General features: G+C 33.7%; 3 protein-coding genes across 4 annotated transcripts in view; 1 reads left to right on the top strand and 2 right to left on the bottom strand.

The window, feature by feature from the left end:
* The first annotated feature begins 3,211 nt into the window (after positions 1-3,211).
* On the top strand, positions 3,212-6,787 carry LOC105109055 (uncharacterized). Of its 2 annotated transcripts, XR_839165.1 has the most exons (3): positions 3,212-3,781; positions 6,063-6,371; positions 6,402-6,787. XR_839165.1 is itself a non-coding variant. In XM_011003643.1 (2 exons), the coding sequence occupies exons 1-2, from the start codon at positions 3,375-3,377 to the stop codon at positions 6,166-6,168; spliced, it is 513 nt and encodes a 170-aa protein (XP_011001945.1). In that variant the 5' UTR covers positions 3,212-3,374; the 3' UTR covers positions 6,169-6,456. The 2 variants fall into 2 exon arrangements, 1 of the variants encoding a protein (XP_011001945.1); XM_011003643.1 differs by having other exon boundaries at positions 6,063-6,456.
* Positions 6,788-8,112: 1,325 nt separating this feature from the next.
* LOC105109052 (ABC transporter C family member 10-like) overlaps positions 8,113-17,173 on the bottom strand; it is a 20,186-nt gene continuing 11,125 nt past the window's right edge. The window contains exons 2-12 of the mRNA XM_011003641.1: positions 12,129-14,199; positions 11,604-11,924; positions 11,432-11,518; positions 10,750-11,337; positions 10,490-10,654; positions 10,031-10,325; positions 9,668-9,882; positions 9,278-9,583; positions 9,091-9,154; positions 8,762-9,001; positions 8,113-8,616 (exon numbers count right to left, since the gene is read on the bottom strand). Coding sequence (XP_011001943.1) covers positions 8,504-8,616; positions 8,762-9,001; positions 9,091-9,154; positions 9,278-9,583; positions 9,668-9,882; positions 10,031-10,325; positions 10,490-10,654; positions 10,750-11,337; positions 11,432-11,518; positions 11,604-11,924; positions 12,129-14,168 — 4,434 coding nt within the window. The 5' untranslated portion in view covers positions 14,169-14,199 and the 3' untranslated portion in view covers positions 8,113-8,503. The remainder of the gene's footprint in view (positions 8,617-8,761; positions 9,002-9,090; positions 9,155-9,277; positions 9,584-9,667; positions 9,883-10,030; positions 10,326-10,489; positions 10,655-10,749; positions 11,338-11,431; positions 11,519-11,603; positions 11,925-12,128; positions 14,200-17,173) is intronic.
* LOC105109053 (ABC transporter C family member 10-like) overlaps positions 16,486-17,173 on the bottom strand; it is an 11,820-nt gene continuing 11,132 nt past the window's right edge. The window contains exon 13 of the transcript XR_839164.1: positions 16,486-16,629. The gene's annotated coding sequence lies outside the window, so the exon portion shown is untranslated. The remainder of the gene's footprint in view (positions 16,630-17,173) is intronic.

Genomic DNA, 17,173 nt, shown 5'->3' with positions numbered 1-17,173 from the left:
ATAAAATAATTTAATATTTAAATAAAATAATTAATATTGCCACCACTTAATAGGAAATCCAAAACTAGCTAGGAATCCATAATATATATAAAAAAAAAAGTACAAAACAAGGCTAATTGAAATTGATATAAAAATAACAACCTTGCTAATGAAACTCCATAACTCAAATAATGGTGGATTGAATCCCTCTTATGTATGGGTTAAATATACTAACACCTTTTCTTGATATTTTAAATAATTCTCATGTTTAGTCTAGGCTAAAATTTATACAATAAGTTCATTCAATATTTTCTTGAATATTTTTGTTTTGGATCTTATAATGAACCCATTTAGAACGTGTAATTCATCCTTGATGTTCATGAACTAAATCAAATGAGGTTTTGTGGGTTGTATAAACAAAAAATATGGTCGAACATAAGTTAAGCAAAAAGATACAATAAATAACCAAGATTTAAATATCTTTACGAGAAGGTCTTTAATTAGGTTTCTCAATTGTTCTTTTGGGTAGACATTTTATTGGCTTTCTTTAACTGCCCTTCTTCATAATTAGGTTTCTCAATTGTTCTTTTGGGTGGACATTTTATTGGCTTTCTTTAACTGGCTTTCTTTAACTGCCCTTCTTCGTCAAATAAAACTTCTTTTTCCATAACCTTTAATGATGTGTTAAAGATGAAATCCCTCCCTCTATGGCTTTTAAAATGGTGTTTTACTTTAGCATTATGCTAATAAAATGGTGTTTTACTTTAGCATTATGCTAATCGGATGCCCGCGCTATGTGATGGGCTTATTTTTTATTTTTATAAAAATTATAGTAAAAAATTATAATATAAAAATATTATTTTTTTAATATTAATAAAATTTATTTTTTAAAATTTATTAATTATTTTATTAATAATATTAATTATAGTAAAAATAATAATATTTATAACAAAAAAAATATCATTTTTTACATCAATATTTAGAATTATAATATAAATAATTATATTTATAATATAAATAATTATATTAAGAATTTTAAAGATACTAACAACACAAATAATAATATTTCTATATCAATACTTCTAGTTATAATAAAAATAATAATATTTATAACACTAATAATAATATTTTTTATATAAATTTTTTGAATTATAAGAGAAAAACTAATATTTATAACACATATAATTGAACGTGGATGCATCTAGATCCAACATCAAGTTGGGTGTGGGTGTGGACACGTCAAAACCAACCCCAAGATAGGGGTGGATGTGTCCAACCATGTGGTGCTTAGCGATCCTTCCCTAATAATCAGACTCAAGCACTATGTAACACTAAAAATGCTTTGGTGTGTCTGCCACGCTTGCTCTACGTATTAACCCAAGTATCACATGGCAATGGAAATGGTTTAAGGAGAGCCAGAACGGTTAGGTCATGACAAAAGATTCAATTATCTTGGGTTATGGCAAAGGATCCAATTGTCTTGGGTCATCATCCTAGCTTAATAGGTCCTGCGTGACCTAAATTTATTGGGTATTGATGAAGGATTTTAAATATTTTAATTTTTATTATAATTAAAAATATTAATATAAAAAATAGTATTATTTATGTTGTAATTATTTTTATTATAATTTAAATTATTAATAATAAAAATAGTATAATTTGTGCTATAAATATTTTAATTTTTATTATAATTAAAAATATTAATATAAAAAATAGTATTATTTATGTTATAAATATTATTATTTTATTTATAATTAGTAGTATGAATACTAAAAATATTATCATTTATGGTATAAATATTAATATTTTTATTATAAATAATTATATTGTAATAATAATGACAAACAAACACTTGACGCTTAGGTGACCTTGCTCAAGCGCCACCCCAGCACTCAGACCCGAGCACCCAGTGGCACTTAGGGTTGCTTGGGGTGAGCCAAGTAACACTAAACTCAATGGGTTTTGCGCTATCCAATTCTATTAAGTCTTGATAAAGGATTTTAAATATTTTAATTTTTATTATAATTAAAAATATTAAAATAAAAAATAATTTTATTTGTGTTATAACTATCTTTATTATAATTTTAAGTATTAATAGTAAAAATAGTATAATTTATGTTATAAATATTATTATTTTATTTATAATTAATAGTATTACTCTTAAAAATAGCATAATTGATGTTACAAATATTATTATTTAGTGTTTGTGTTAAAAATATTATTATTTTATTTATAATTAATAGTATTACTCTTAAAAATAGCATAATTGATGTTACAAATATTATTATTTAGTGTTTGTGTTAAAAATATTATTATTTTATTTATAATTAATAGTATAAATACTAAAAATATTATCAATTGTGGTATAAATATTAGTAATTTTATTATAAGTAATAATATTATAATAAAAATGAGAAGCGGAAACAGAGCGCTTGGTTTGTCTTAGCCTCACGTGGCACTTGATCTACCTAGCCTCACGTGATGTTGGGGCTGTCATAACCAATCAGGTTTTTTACCAAGACCTAAAGCACTAGATAGTACTAGAGTTTGCCTGTGCATTAGACCGCCCCAAGAGCCGGGCTGCGCTTGAGCCTGGCTAGCGCAAGGGCCTAGCAACCCAAGTGCCATGTATTCTTACAGGGGCAGATATAGCACCAAGTGACTGCTCCTCATGGTTTCCGCCCTCATCAAAATTTGTACTGACTATTTTCTCTCTCGGACATCCATTAAATGCCAAATACACCTCAACAAAAAGACAACCTCACCCCTCCTCGTTGTCATTGCAACTTCTTGTATCAAGGACCGGACTGCTATTATATTATTTTAATTCATAGTGCTTTGTATTTATGCAAACAGTAACAGTGACATTGAACCCTTTTAGTATATTGTGTGATATACTGCCTTTTCTTGATCCTCAAAAACTATTTTATAGCTCATTTAGTAATATGGTGACGATTATTTTTTAAAATGTTTTTTGTTTGAAAATATATCAAAATATTATATTTTTTATTTTTTAAAAATTATTGTTAATATCAGCACATAAAAAATATTAAAAAAAATTAATCTCAAGAAAAAAAATAAAAAAATTTGTAAACAGTTAGAGTAAACAAAATATTATATTTTAAATATTTTAAAATAAAAAATATTTTAAAAATTACTCTAAATTACAATTTCATCATCATGATAGACAGGCAAATGTCCAAGTGCCCGCCCACACCTAAACCTTCCCCGAAACTCCAAAGATGAAGATAACTAAGGTCTCTCTTGCTCATTCGAAGCTCTGCTTCTCTTTCAGCACACTACACAACACTCACTCTCCCTCCATACTTCACCAATATCTTCCCCTTACAACAAGTTAAATGAATCCCTAATTGCAGAGCCAAGAAAGAAAAAATATGCCCACAATTTCTTCCATACTTACTACCACCAACATCCTCCTTTCTTCACACCCTTCAACTTCCACTCATCCTTCCAAAGTCTCTTTCTTTCCCTCATTGCACCCTCCCCTTTTCTCCAAATCTCTTTCGTGTCCTTATCCTCTATGTAACTTTTTAAGAAATCCCAAGAGAATAGTTTCTTCAAAATCATCTGAAGCAGAGGAGATATCTTCAACAGAAGATGAGTGGCTTCAAAGACTCCCTGACAAGAAAAAGCCTCTTTACTCTCATAGCTTACCTTGCATTGAAGCTTGGTTGAAGGATTTGGGGTTTTATCAAAGCAAGGAGGACCGTGCTATTTGGTTTATTGAGAAACCTGATTGGCATGCTCAGTTGTCACTTGATGTCACTGATCTTTTTATAAGGTAAAGTTGGGTTTTTTTGGTTTTGGTTTGTGGTTTTACCATCTGGGTTTTTGTTGTTTTGTATATTTGTGTTGAGGTTGTGTGATTAATTGCTGTCAAGTTTTGAACTTTGCTTATGGTCATGAGGTTTGGTGCTTTGCCACTGGTGTGGTGTATTATATTTGATCTAACTCTTACTGTGAATGGTTACCTGATAGGTGCTTTTGCAACATGTTGATTACTTGGTTTCATTTTTATGATTATGTTGAGTGGTTTTTACATGTAATTTAAATCTTTTAGAAGAAGAAGGAAACTTGTGCTTCTGTGGAAAAAAATGGTGTTTATTTTGATTTGAATTGGTGAACAACAGATGTTTTGGGTGAGCTATATCGTAGCTATCCTTAAATTATGCCTGGTGGTTTTGGATGGTTTTCTATGGCTTTTGCTGTAATCTGACAAGTCACCGTGTGCTTTGTCATGGCTATTGCTCAAAGTTTGTTTGTCCATCTTGGGCAACATAATCCTAAAGGAAATTATTTGTATAATGATGGAATTGATATATTCTTGTTAGTGCTGGGAATTCTGCTCCCCAGAAGAGAACATATTCGAGGAAAAGGATCTAGCTGGTCCCAACTACTCTGACTCTAGGGATTTGGTGAGGTGAGATGAGTAAAGGGACTATCACCATATAATAATTTTGGCTGATGCAATGAAAACCTTTCTAAGCCTGTAAAAAGCTGAAGAACCACTGTTAATAGCTATCCATTTTATCTACAAAACAGTACATTGTATCCACATTTCTCCTTATTTAGTCTTGTTGTAATGTGTGAAACAATCTAGCCAGTATGATAGTGGTTTGCTTCTGGGAAAGAAGAAAAACATGGTGTGCGAGGCTTGCTTTTGGGGAAGAAGAAAAACATGGTGCAGAACAATATTATTGAAATATTGGTAGTTTATAGATGACTCGAATGAATAAATTTGTTGTTGTTTCAATCAGATTAGCAGTGCTGCAGTCTGCAGCTAAGTATATAGTAAAGAATTGAGTTTCAGGATTAGCAATTGTAAGTGTGAATTCACTTTTTGTGGAAGGAGCAATGGGGGCAATTGATGATGGAAGATTTCTAAAAGTGATCAGCTTGTTTTGCTTCGGATAAATTTTTGCGTATAGGAGGTGAAAAGCATGGTGCTGCTAGAGTTAGAATTGGATGGATGGTTGCATGACATATACCCATACAATGCAGATAATAAGTTATAGGACTAACAAAAGTTTCGTTTTCATGATAATGTAGAAAAGTAGTTTCATGCTCATAGATGATGCAAATATAAGGATTCAAGTATGAGCAAAAGCTAAGATGGATTAGTGATTATGTGAAGGAAATTGGTATCAAATATGTGAGAAGTTGGAGGCAGTATCAGTCAATGGTGACAGGGAAGTTAGCGAGTGTATTATAGCTTGCAGATCAATTGGTTAACATTGATTCAAATTGGGCTAGCCAGAGTCCTTCTAAAATTAATGACAGAAACCTCCTTTTCATATCTGTGTTGTGTTCTTTAAGAAAATGGATTTCTCAATTTAAACAGCAGCTTCCATGTTCTTGGATATTGTCTATCTTTGACTATGGTGATGATGAGTACAGACCTTTGAACGTTTGTTTTTACCAAACTTTCTCCACCATCAAGTCTTCTAAAATATTAGGCAAAGTAATTACTTTCGGGCAGGTGCCGTTAGAGAACTAGGTGGTCAGTAGGTGCAATCTGTCTTTCTTTCCTTGCTAGGTGCAAAAGGCTCTTTGTTGGTCTTGATGCCGAGAGCTAGAGTTCATCCAATTCCATATGTGACAGACTTTTTGAGAACATTTGAATTTGACTGCTACATTCAAGAAAGCTTTCAAGGTAGCTGACGCTCCTATTCAAGAGCAAGGCCAGTGCAACGATACCATTTCTCACTGAATCTTGGTTGATTTCCAATAGAGGAAAAGGGATGATGGAGAGGTCTGGATAATTTTAAGGGCAAAACAAGGTTCAATTCGTGATGCTGCTTGCCTGAAAGTTCACTTTTCCCTACCCTCCCTCGCTATTCAATTATTTGAACGCTCAACCTGACTGGACTAACCAATTGATTTATCGAATTCCACAAACTAAGATATCATCATTTATCCAGGGTAGTTATATTTTGCTCTTGGAATGGATTCTGAGATGCTCATTTGATGCAAAAGGGAGGAAATAAGTCTCCATACTAAGTTACGCATTTCATCTTTTTAGTTTTATTGCTGGGCTAAACAGATTGTATCTTGTGATGCAGGTACTTGAAGAATGGACCAGGGAATCTTGAAAAGGATATGGAGAGGAGATTCAGTTACGCACTGAGTAGAGAAGATATAGAAAATGCCATTCTTGGAGGACCATAGAGTCAATGAATGCGATCATTGCATCCTTTGAATGGTCTCGTTATTTATTCATGGAATATCTCATAGGACTTGCATGGTGCACATTCCTCATGCTGGCACATGCCCTACTTTTTTTGTTTTATTTTTCCTTTAATGTATCCTAACTTGCCTAATCCTCCTTAATGGGCTTTGATGATTGATAAATGCCGGACGCTCTTGCAAAAATGGCCACTTTTGTTGAATTGCCCAGCAAAACTTGATATTTGAATACAATTACAAAACTGACGCTAGGAACTTTTGTTCCTCATCCATCTTTTACCCCCCTTCCTATCCCTACAGTATTTTTGTGATACGCCAAGTCCTCCTCATACCTTGTCCTGGAACCATTGTCTTTGCTGCCAGCTTCGTAGTGATTCTGCTGCATGAAATAAATTTCAGCTTCAATGTGATTCTGCTGTGTGTAAATGAGACCAGTACTCCATCCCAAGCTGTCCCAACAGTGAACGTTCTGTCTTCATTAGCTTTATTGGCTCATCATACGCTACTACTTTTCCTGAAATAGATCAAAAACAGCTCACTGGTGCATCTTGAATTTTGTTCTGATATATCTCTACATAAAGTTCTCACGACAGTTGACTCACTTTCTCAAGTGTTAAAGTTCTGTTCTATCTTTTGCTACTCCGGAAAGGAGACCTATGACATTATATGAATTAACAAAAAATGGCATGCTCACCATCACGGTTGCTCTCCTATGAGCAACTGTGATCACAGTGCGATCTCAAAATTCAGTCTGTATAGACTTCTGCAAAATCAAGTCAGTTGCATTATTAATAGTTTTTACTGATTATCTAGGATGTTGTTTTTAGACCTATCAATATAACTGAGTTCTATGGGATTAATTCTCTAATAATTTAATTCTCTCTCTTAAAAAAAAAATCATTACAATGCCTAAACATGTTTTTTAGATATTAAAAAAAAAAATTAATCGAATCCACCACGAATTGCAAGCCAATAATCTAGTTAGACTTTATGGCATATCTTGATGAAATGTCTGGAAGCATTTCTTGAAGGGTCTAAAACAATTTTTCCCTTCTAAGAGCATATGTGTAGATCTCCCTGACACTATTCTGATCCAATATCTCCCATGCATAAGATCGTGGATGGGGTTTTCGGCTTTCTTGACCTCTTAAACAACCTATTTTCTGGACAACTTGATGTATTGCATGTTGAAAGATAGAGAAAATTATATTTCTCAAGCTTTAAAAATTACAAGTAAAAAAACAACTAAAAACTCTGATTTGGTAAATTTTGAATGTTAATAATAATAATAATAATAATAATATGAATAATCTAATCTAAAAATAATGTCCAAATTGTTTAATAGTTGTTTAAACCAACATAATTAATGAAATCCAAATTAAATAAAATTCTGAATTTTAATTAAAAAAAGAATTAGAAAAAAAATTATTCCTGTTCTTATAAAAAAAACACCAACTTCCTTATTGTTTCATGCATTTGAAAATCTATCTGTTCTGAATTTGGCTAACAATTTTAAATGAATAGATTATTTGGTATCATGAAATGATTATTTTTATTAAAAAATTTGTTGGGAAATTTATCGAAATATTTTTTTATTTTTTAAATTTTATTTTTAATATCAACAAATTAAAAACACAAAAAATAATTAATTTAAAGAAAATAAATTCAAACTTTTTTAAAACAGAAAAATAAAGAAACTCGAAATTCACCTTTGTTTACTCAAACAATAAGTTTACACAACAACAGTTTTTCTCTTCTTCTCTCTTTTTTTTTGGGAGAATGACCATCATTACTGAAAAATTGCAGTGCCTTGGCATTTGCAGACCCAAGTGGAAATAAACTGCACGGAGAGATGCTTGAGACTATATATATTGATTACAAATTTACAATTAAAGAGACTCGTTAAGAGTAAAGAAGATGAAAGTGAAGTGGAATATAACACGAGCACTTGCATCGTGACTATAACTATAAAAATAGTTAGCATTCACCGACATGCATGCATGAAAGAATTCATGCTCATGATGGTGGATGCAGAGGAAAGATTAAAGTTTGTGTGGACTCTCTCTCCATATAAATATTCTTCAATTTTCACCTCCGAGGAATAAGAAGAATGAAGCTCTTGACACTCGTGGAAAATGGCCAATTATATTCAATTGCCCCGTAGAAATTAGCAAGCTTGATGTTTGAAAACAGGTGTAGAGCAGTGTTGTTACAATACTATAGATCCTACTTCATTCCCGGCCCCGGAATATCCTTCTTTTTGCTGCCATGCCAGTGCGAATTGTGAAGTGGGATACATGAGAAATAATCGTCAGCTTCAATGTGATTCTGCTGCGTGTAAATGAGACCAGTACTCCTTCACAAGCTGACGAAATACTGAGCCTTCCTTCTTCATTAACTTCGTTGGCTCATCGTACTCGACTAGGTTTCCTGAAATGCAACAGAAACAGCTCACTGATGGATCTTGGAATTTCTTTTGATAGCTCTATTAGTCTCTTTCTTGAGCGATAAGTTGTGTTTTATCTTTTGTTTTATGAAATGGAAGCCAAGTAAAAATTGAAGCAGGCAAACCTACCATCGCTGATGGCAAGCACCATTGTGCAATCCATCACGGTTGGTATCCTGTGAGCTACTATGATCACAGTGCAATCCGAAAATTCTGTCCGAATAGTCTTCTGCAAAATCAAGTCGGTTGCATTATCAATTGATGCAGTTGCTTCATCAAGCACCAATATCCTACTTCTCCTCAAAAGGGCACGGCCCAAGCAAAATAGTTGTCTCTGCCCCATGCTCCAATTTGATCCGTCTTCCACAACTGTAGCACGTTGCTCATCATTGACTGAACATTACAATCAAAAGAATACATAAACACATTATTTACTCTATATATGAAAGAAAACATACCTAAAGAATCTAAACCCTGGTCCTTCTCCTGAACAGCCTCTTGAAGCTGACACTTTCCCAGAACCTAAAAAATTCGAAACAGAATTTTCCAAGTCAGAAAGCCTGCCGATAGAGAATGTATGCCTCATCTAGTGGTTTATTGGCAATAGTCACTAGATTGAATGTGTGCAACGAATCAGAAAGTTACCTCCCATAATTCCTGGTCAGTATGTTGTGATAATGGGTCCAAATTGTATCTCACAGTCCCATTAAAGAGAGTAGGATCTTGAGGTATTATTCCGAATCGTGATCTCAGATCATGAAGTCCGATCTTAGAGATGTCAATGCCATCTACAACGATTTTTCCTCCAGCTGGTTCCACCAGTCGATATAGAGCACCAATAAGAGTTGTCTTCCCGCTGCCGGTTCGACCAACAATACCAATCTTGTGTCCTCCTTCAAACGTGCAACTGATTCCTCGAAGAACTAGCGGCGCGTCAGTTCTATATCGGATCTGTTTGATATTTGAGCTCTTTCAGTCTGTTGGCCTTCATAAGTTGTTTCATTAACACCAATAAAACATAGACGTCAAACTTACCTGCAAATCACAAATATCCACTTTACCCACTGCTGGCCAATTGGATGGAGGACGGTTATCTTCTATCACCTCAGGGGCTTCACTTGGTATATGTATGTATTGATTCAGCCTTTCAACTGAAATGATGTAATTTGCTAACGTGCACTGGTTTTGGATCGAAGACACCATGGAAATATTTAATGAAAGTCCATAGGAAAGTGCCATTCCAATAAATCCTGCAGTAATGGAAGTTGATATTAAGTTAATTATTGTTTACCAGTGTCAGAACTAGGAAGTTCCTAATATTTTATTTTATGTTAAAAAACAGTTGACAAAAAGTGACGTATGTCCTATATCTCAACAAGGAAGTTTATATATGCTCACCAGAGCTAAAAGTTCCAGGAGGAAGCAAAACCATGCAGAGTGCTGCAGAGGCAAGGACACATGCACTGAATGTTTCAAGGCGTTGAATCAACCACTCATTTGCAGCAAAACTGTGAAAGAAAGGAGTAGCGTTTATGTCAATGAGGTTAAGGTTTTTCTCAAAGAAACGTTCTTCCTCCTCGAAGGCCCTTATTGTCATGGCTCCTGCAACAGATTCAGCTAAATGATTTGCCACTAAAGACTTGGTTGTGCCATTGATCCGCATCATCTCTTTAGCAGAGGCAAAGTAATATCTCTGTAGATAAGAACCACATAATCTTCAAATCCACTTTATAAAGGTAAAAACCAACTTCAATGGCAGTGCCCCTCAAAAGAAAGAGATCAGAAACGAATATTGCCACTATTCAGTCATACAATCAATGAATTAAAACCACTACTATAAGTGCATAACAAGAATACCTGTAAGCGAATAGCCAAATAAACCATTGGGATGGAGACAAACAGGACTTGCCAGGTTATAACAGCCAGTACTCCCAGGTTACTATAAGCATTTGTGGTTGAACCAACAACAAAGATGAAACTGAAAGGAACATCAAGATCGACAATGCTCAGGTCTGACGCAACCTATGAGACATAAAAAAAGAAAACACAGGTCCAGATCTATTAGCTATGCATCATCTCTCATGAACAAAACAACAATTTCTGGGTGAGATGCTAACCCGACTCAGTATTCTTCCAAGAGGTGTGGAGTCATAGAAAGACATAGGTGCACGAAAAAGAGAATTCAGTAGCTGGGAAAATAATGACTTCGATGATTGAATACCCAAAACAACTACAGATATAGATCTACACAGCAAGAAAAGCATTGAAATAATTCCGGTACACAGATAGACAGTGATTAACCGCAATGTGCTAACATGAGGATCATCAACATTAGTTGCCATCCATGAGTTCTGCGATATCTGACCAATGGCAAACAACAGGTGACTGAATGCTGCCAGGGGAAAGTACAAGTATCCTTTGTTTTGATTCAAATACTGGATATAAGGCTTAAACCCTGTGTCTCCAACTTCTTTTTCTTCCTGCTTAATCAGTTGATCTCCTTGAGACGTTCTATGCTGCTTCTCTAAATGACTCTTCTTGATCTCCCAGGGAGGTGATCCTTCTCTTTGTGGAGCATTACCTTCAGTAAGCCTTTCGGAACCGGCTGTTTCTTTGTGTGCATTGACAAGGCCCAGAAATTCTTGGCTTGAGGACAATAGCTGATGATAAGGAGCTGCTTGTAGTATTTCTCCAACAGACATCAACTGTTAAATAAAAGAGAAAGTGAAGTTTAATAAGCGATAGAATTGCAGTGAGTGTCTAATTATTTCCTGGGTGATTAAAGAAAAGTATACTGACCATAACAGAGTCGAAAGCTGGCAAGAAATCAACTTGATGCGTCACAAGCAAGACTGTTTTCCCTGAAAGTGCTCCCATGATATATTCCTGCCAAGAATTATGTTAGATTTTTCACGGAAGGCTAATAACTAAGAATTGGAGACAAGGCTTGCTCTTTAGAAAACTTGATTACATTAAATAAGCTTGTTGCAGTGTGTGCATCCACAGCACTGAAAGGATCATCCAACAGATATATATCTGCATTCTGATAGAGAGCACGGGCAAGTTGAATTCTCTGCTTTTGACCACCACTCAAATTGACTCCTCTTTCACCTATTTCAGTAAGATCACCATAAGGAAGCAACTCAAGGTCCTTTACCAAGGAGCAGCGCTCAAGTGTGTCTTGGTATAGTTGTCCATCCATTTCAGACCCGAATAAAATGTTCTCTTGTATGGTTCCTGTCTGGATCCAAGCTGTTTGCGACACATAGGCAACCCTCCCATATACTTGAATCTGCAGGTCATAGAAATTGAAAAGAGTTTCTCATTAGCAAAAGGCTAGTTGTTTCACTCATGAAAGAGTGAATCCGATTACCTGAATCAAAGCACATCAGTTCTTAAAGAACACAAAAAGCTAGAAGATCATTGCGACATATACTAAAGAGAAAGTTATCCAAGGATTGAAATGTAAGTTTGGAGGCAAAGTTGGTAAACTTACCGTTCCCTGTGTAAGTGGAACTTCTCCTAGAATTGCTGCCAGAAGGGTTGACTTGCCTGAGCCAACTTCTCCACATACGACCACCTTTTCACCATGCCTCATCTCTAAACTCACATTTCTCAGTGTGGGCTTTGATGGATTCCCTTCCCATGAAAAATCAGCTGACTTGATTAAAACAGAACCTTTCACAGTCCCTTTGTCACACTTTTGCCGAGTATTTCCACTCTGCAACTCTGGTGCCTCGAGAAATGTCACAATACGTGCAAAAGCAACCTTTGCTTGAACGACCACTCCAATAACATCAGAGATTGATCTAATTGGGTCTTGAACAAGACGCAAAGCCGCGATAAAGGTGAAAACATTGTTAGCATGCAGAGGTATTTTCAGGAAATAGCATGCCCCGAAGGTAGCAGCAGAGATCACTACAGGAGAAGACCATAAGAGAAAACTATTATAGGCTTTGCGCAATTGCACTGCTGACAACCATTTATACTCCACCGCTCTCAGATTTTCTATGGCATTCTTAAAATGGGTTTCCCAAGCATATAATTTCAATACCTTCATGTTAACCAGAGCCTCATTGCAAGCCTTCAATCTCTCATCTTGTGCCGCCATAAGCTTAGACTGAAACTTATGTTGTAACTTTGCTATTGGAGTGTTGCACAACACAGTGATTATTATAACTACCAAGGCAGCAAATGTTGCAAGCCCCACTGCACGGTAAAGAATTAAAAGAGAAACGCAGATCTGCAAGCTTGTTGTCCATGTCTGATGAAACCAGAAGGGAAACTCACCTATCCTGTAAGCATCTACAGTAACATAGTTCATTATTTCACCACCCGAGTGCATCAACCTGCCAAGATTGGATAACCTCAGTTGCTTCTTATATATTGCAGCAGTGAGCAAGGACCTTACTCTCAAACCTATAAGCCTGCTCCTGAAATACCATTGCCTTTGTGATAAGGACTCTAAGTTCTTTGACAAGAAGAGCGTCAAGGCCAGTACATAACCTTCATACTTAAAACCTGCTTTCCCTTCAGCAACCAAAATGAAGGCATTGAGAAGTAGAGGCCCAGCTGATAAAGTAAGTATCTTTAGCAAAGCAAAGAACCCAGAAATTAGAATTTCTTTCCAGTGGCACAATATAATTGTCCACAAGAGAGATGGTTGAGATGATTCAGCTTGGTTTTGTTTGTTCAGTTGCTTCAAAAACTCCATATAACAGCTTTCTGCTCGGTCTACCTCTCGCAACTTTGGTATATCCTCATCCTCCAGAGTTTTCTCCCCGCCCTTTCTCATCAACGGATTCAACCACCAAAATGAAATTTTATTAAAGAGTCCGGCTTCAGCAAACGGAGTAACTTGGACAGCAGAATCTGTTTTAATTGCACCATTGGCCTCGCCATTTAATGGTGCATATAGATCCCTTTCATCACTCCCTTCGTGATTATGTACCTTGCAAACACATAACAATAACAATATTGCTCCTGGAAAGGACAGGACATCCAAAGCTATCTCAACCAATATTCCTTTTCCTAAAATGACACTGTATATGGATAAAGCACAGACAATTACAGCAAACAAGGCAAGGATGGACAGTAGCCGCAACCGCATTCTTTGAAGATGCTTCCCCCGAAGGCTTATGTTTAAACCCACTAAAAGCCATGTAAACCCCTGAAACAACACCACAAGCCAACTTTTCAAAGGAAAGGCGGTTTGTTTTTTCCTCAGCTTCTCTTCTAAAATCCATATGCCCGAGCACAAGTACACAAATCCAATACAACCATTGAATATAGCAGAAACTATCTGTAGCCTTGAATAGCCTCGAAGTCGAGGTGGGATTTTATCTATTTTTGGCGATGAAGAAGATTTTAGTATGAAAGTGAATAAGAGCATGATTAGAAGCAAAACATCGAAACCAATAATCAACGCGCGATTGATACATGAAGTTGGTTGAAACACCAGACTAGAACTAGATGGCTTTTCACCAATATTCAAATTGCCGGATCCCCCACAAAACACCATCCACAAGTCCTCCATTAGCTTTGCTTTCCTATTTACTTCTCAGCTTCTTCACTGGCATACAAGGTAAATAAGACTGGTCTGTGTTACAAGATAACTCATCACTTTATCAAATTTCCAGAATCATCCAACAACACATTTAGTAAAATTTGAAATTACAAAAAAAAAAAGCTTTTTGCACACACCCCAGAATGGTGAGTGCCATCAATTACAAAGAACCTAAAAAAGAAAGAAGAAGGTTCAGATATAGAAGACAAAATGAAATTTTCAGAAAGTGATGCGTGTTTTTTTCGAACAAATACATATCAGTTATGAAACTTTGGAAAAACCGTGGTCTGGTATGGTGTGGGATGGAACAATGTACTGCGTCGTCATGGCTCACGTATGGCCTGTCTGTTTGACGTATGTTTTGTCTTTTGTCTTGTTTTCGGCTTTCCAACAAAGACGAGAGACCCTGTGGACCGATCAGTGTTCTTCATTTCTCTTCCTGGTCAGAACTGCTGTTTCTTGCTCCATTCTACTTCCCACATGTAACATCACGACTTGTTTCTAATTCATTAAATATATATCCTTTCTTCTTTGTTTTTCCTAATCTCAGAACAATATTAGAAAAAAATATAAAAAATTTCAGATGTATAAAATAAATATAAAAAATATATCTTTAAAATGATTAAAAAATACTTTGTTTTAATTGGCATGTGACACGTATTAATTAAAAAAAAAACCTTATCATCATATAAAAAATATTAAATTAGTCACAGGTTTATATAAAGATTTTCTTGATTGAATTTTAAAGTATCACATATTCTTGATTAATTCATTCCAGTCATGTCAATAAGGTCTTTTCTTTTCTTCTTTCATGTGCGCGAGTGTGTGTTATTTTATGCAATAAACAACACCATTTTGAAGAGAATCTGACATCATTTGTCAAAATACGATGTTTCTAGACAGAGAACCTATTCAGAAATTCCTACTGGGATCATTATTTTTAATTTAATTTAATTTTTATTTAAAATAAGTTATTTAAAAAAAATCAAAACCAATTTAAACCAGTTGATTTTGATTTAATTTGAATTTTTAGAATAAAAACTAGTTTAAACTAATTTAATTTGACTTTTTAGATTTGGCTAGGTTTAACTCAATTTTATCTCAATTTGACTCGATTTTTTTTGTTTTAATTTAATTTTTTAATTTAATTTTTATTTTGGTTTAGTTCAATTTAATTTTCTCGATTTTAAGCTTATAAAATCAAAACCAAACTAAATCGGTTGATTTTTTAAAAATTTTAATCAATTTATTTAATTATTTTTTTTTAGTTTTCTCAAATTAATCAATTTTTCAATTTTTTTATTTATCTCTACTTCCTCCTCCCACGAGTAATAAAATTGAGAATCAAGCTATAAGTAGTGACAAAAATAAAATCTTTCTAGATTATGGTTGGGTGAATAATATAATGGTTTATTATGGTATAAAAATATTATTTATATTTAAAAATATATTAAAATAATATTTTTAAAAAATTATTTTTAATATTAATATATCAAAATAATCTAAAATTATAAATAAAAAAATAATTTAAAACAATAACATGATTTGTTTTTTTTTACCAAGCCAACCTCTGATTTTCCAACAAGTCTTCTAAGCTATTATTCTAAATACTCATTCGATAGTAAGGTGTGTAATATTTTTTAAAATTATTTTTTAATTAAAAATATATTAAAATAATATATTTTTTATTTTTTTTATTTGATATAAATATATTAAAAAAATTAAAAAATATAAATTTAATATTTTTTCAAGTGAAAACCAATTTAAAAAATAAATGCTAATATAATATCAAATGAGCAATACAAGGGTATACAAAATAAATGCTAATACAATATCAAATGAGCATACAAGGGTATACAAGATAATAATAATAACAACTTTTCTTTTTGTTTGAAAATATATTAAAATAATATTTTTTTTAAATTTATTTTTAATATTAATATATAAAAATAAAATTAAAACATTAAAATAAAATTAAAATAAAACAAATCAAAATTTCTTAGAACTCTGACTACACTGCTGCCTCAAACGTGCTTTTAAGTCATTTGCTTGCCTTAGGAAGCCTCATCGAATACAAAATGGATTAATTTTAAATAAATTAAGCTTTTAATTATTATTCGCATTAAACCAACATTCATGGGAAGGAGGGAGTATAATATAGTGATTAAAATATACTGAAAATGAAGAGAAAGTTTTATAATCACTTTTTTTTTTTTGCAAATAAAAATTGAAGTTCGTTAACTATGAATAGTCTTTTTTATTTATTTATTTTACCGATTTTCAAAAATTAAGAGTAAGTATAAATAAGATGACTGCAGAGGAAACAACTCATAAAACGGGCAAGTCTGCACCCTGTAAATCAGAATAGCCAAGCTCTTGACACCAGACATTCAATTTCCCTGCAGAAACTAACGAGCTTGATGTCTGAATATGTCACGACCCGAATCCCGGGTCCATGACCGGCAACGCAGGAGGAGTGTCGAAAGGACACCCCACCTACGCTAAGCCTCAAAACATACATATCAAAATAATAGATATTCAAAAATACGCAGCATTTCATAATCTTCAGAAATATTATATTACTCAAAGCTGATGAAATCAAAGGATAGTCAAAACTCTTCATCAGTAATTAAAACAAAATAATAATTCATAATACTCATTACATTGTCAAAATCCAAACTTAATTAAAACAGAGTAATAGTGGAGCGTCTAAGACTTCGAATCAAAACAACCTTGAACAATAAGCAAGGCATACCGACCCAAAACTGAAGAAGTAGGAACACTCAACAAAGTCCAACTGCTATCAGAAACTAAGAACCTGAAATAATATTAAGAATGAGGGGTGAGTTCAACCAACTCAGTGAAGGAATAATATTTAATATACATTTTAGATATTTTCATATTAATAATTTGTCAGATGATTTATCTTGATATACATATACATATACATACTGAACATATTATCATAACGTAGT

This window comes from Populus euphratica, unplaced genomic scaffold (assembly GCF_000495115.2).
Source record: "Populus euphratica unplaced genomic scaffold, PopEup_1.0 scaffold439.1, whole genome shotgun sequence".
NCBI classification, from domain to species: Eukaryota; Viridiplantae; Streptophyta; class Magnoliopsida; order Malpighiales; family Salicaceae; genus Populus; species Populus euphratica.
Note: the sequence above shows the minus strand (reverse complement) of the source record. Positions and strands in the feature narration are given on the sequence as shown.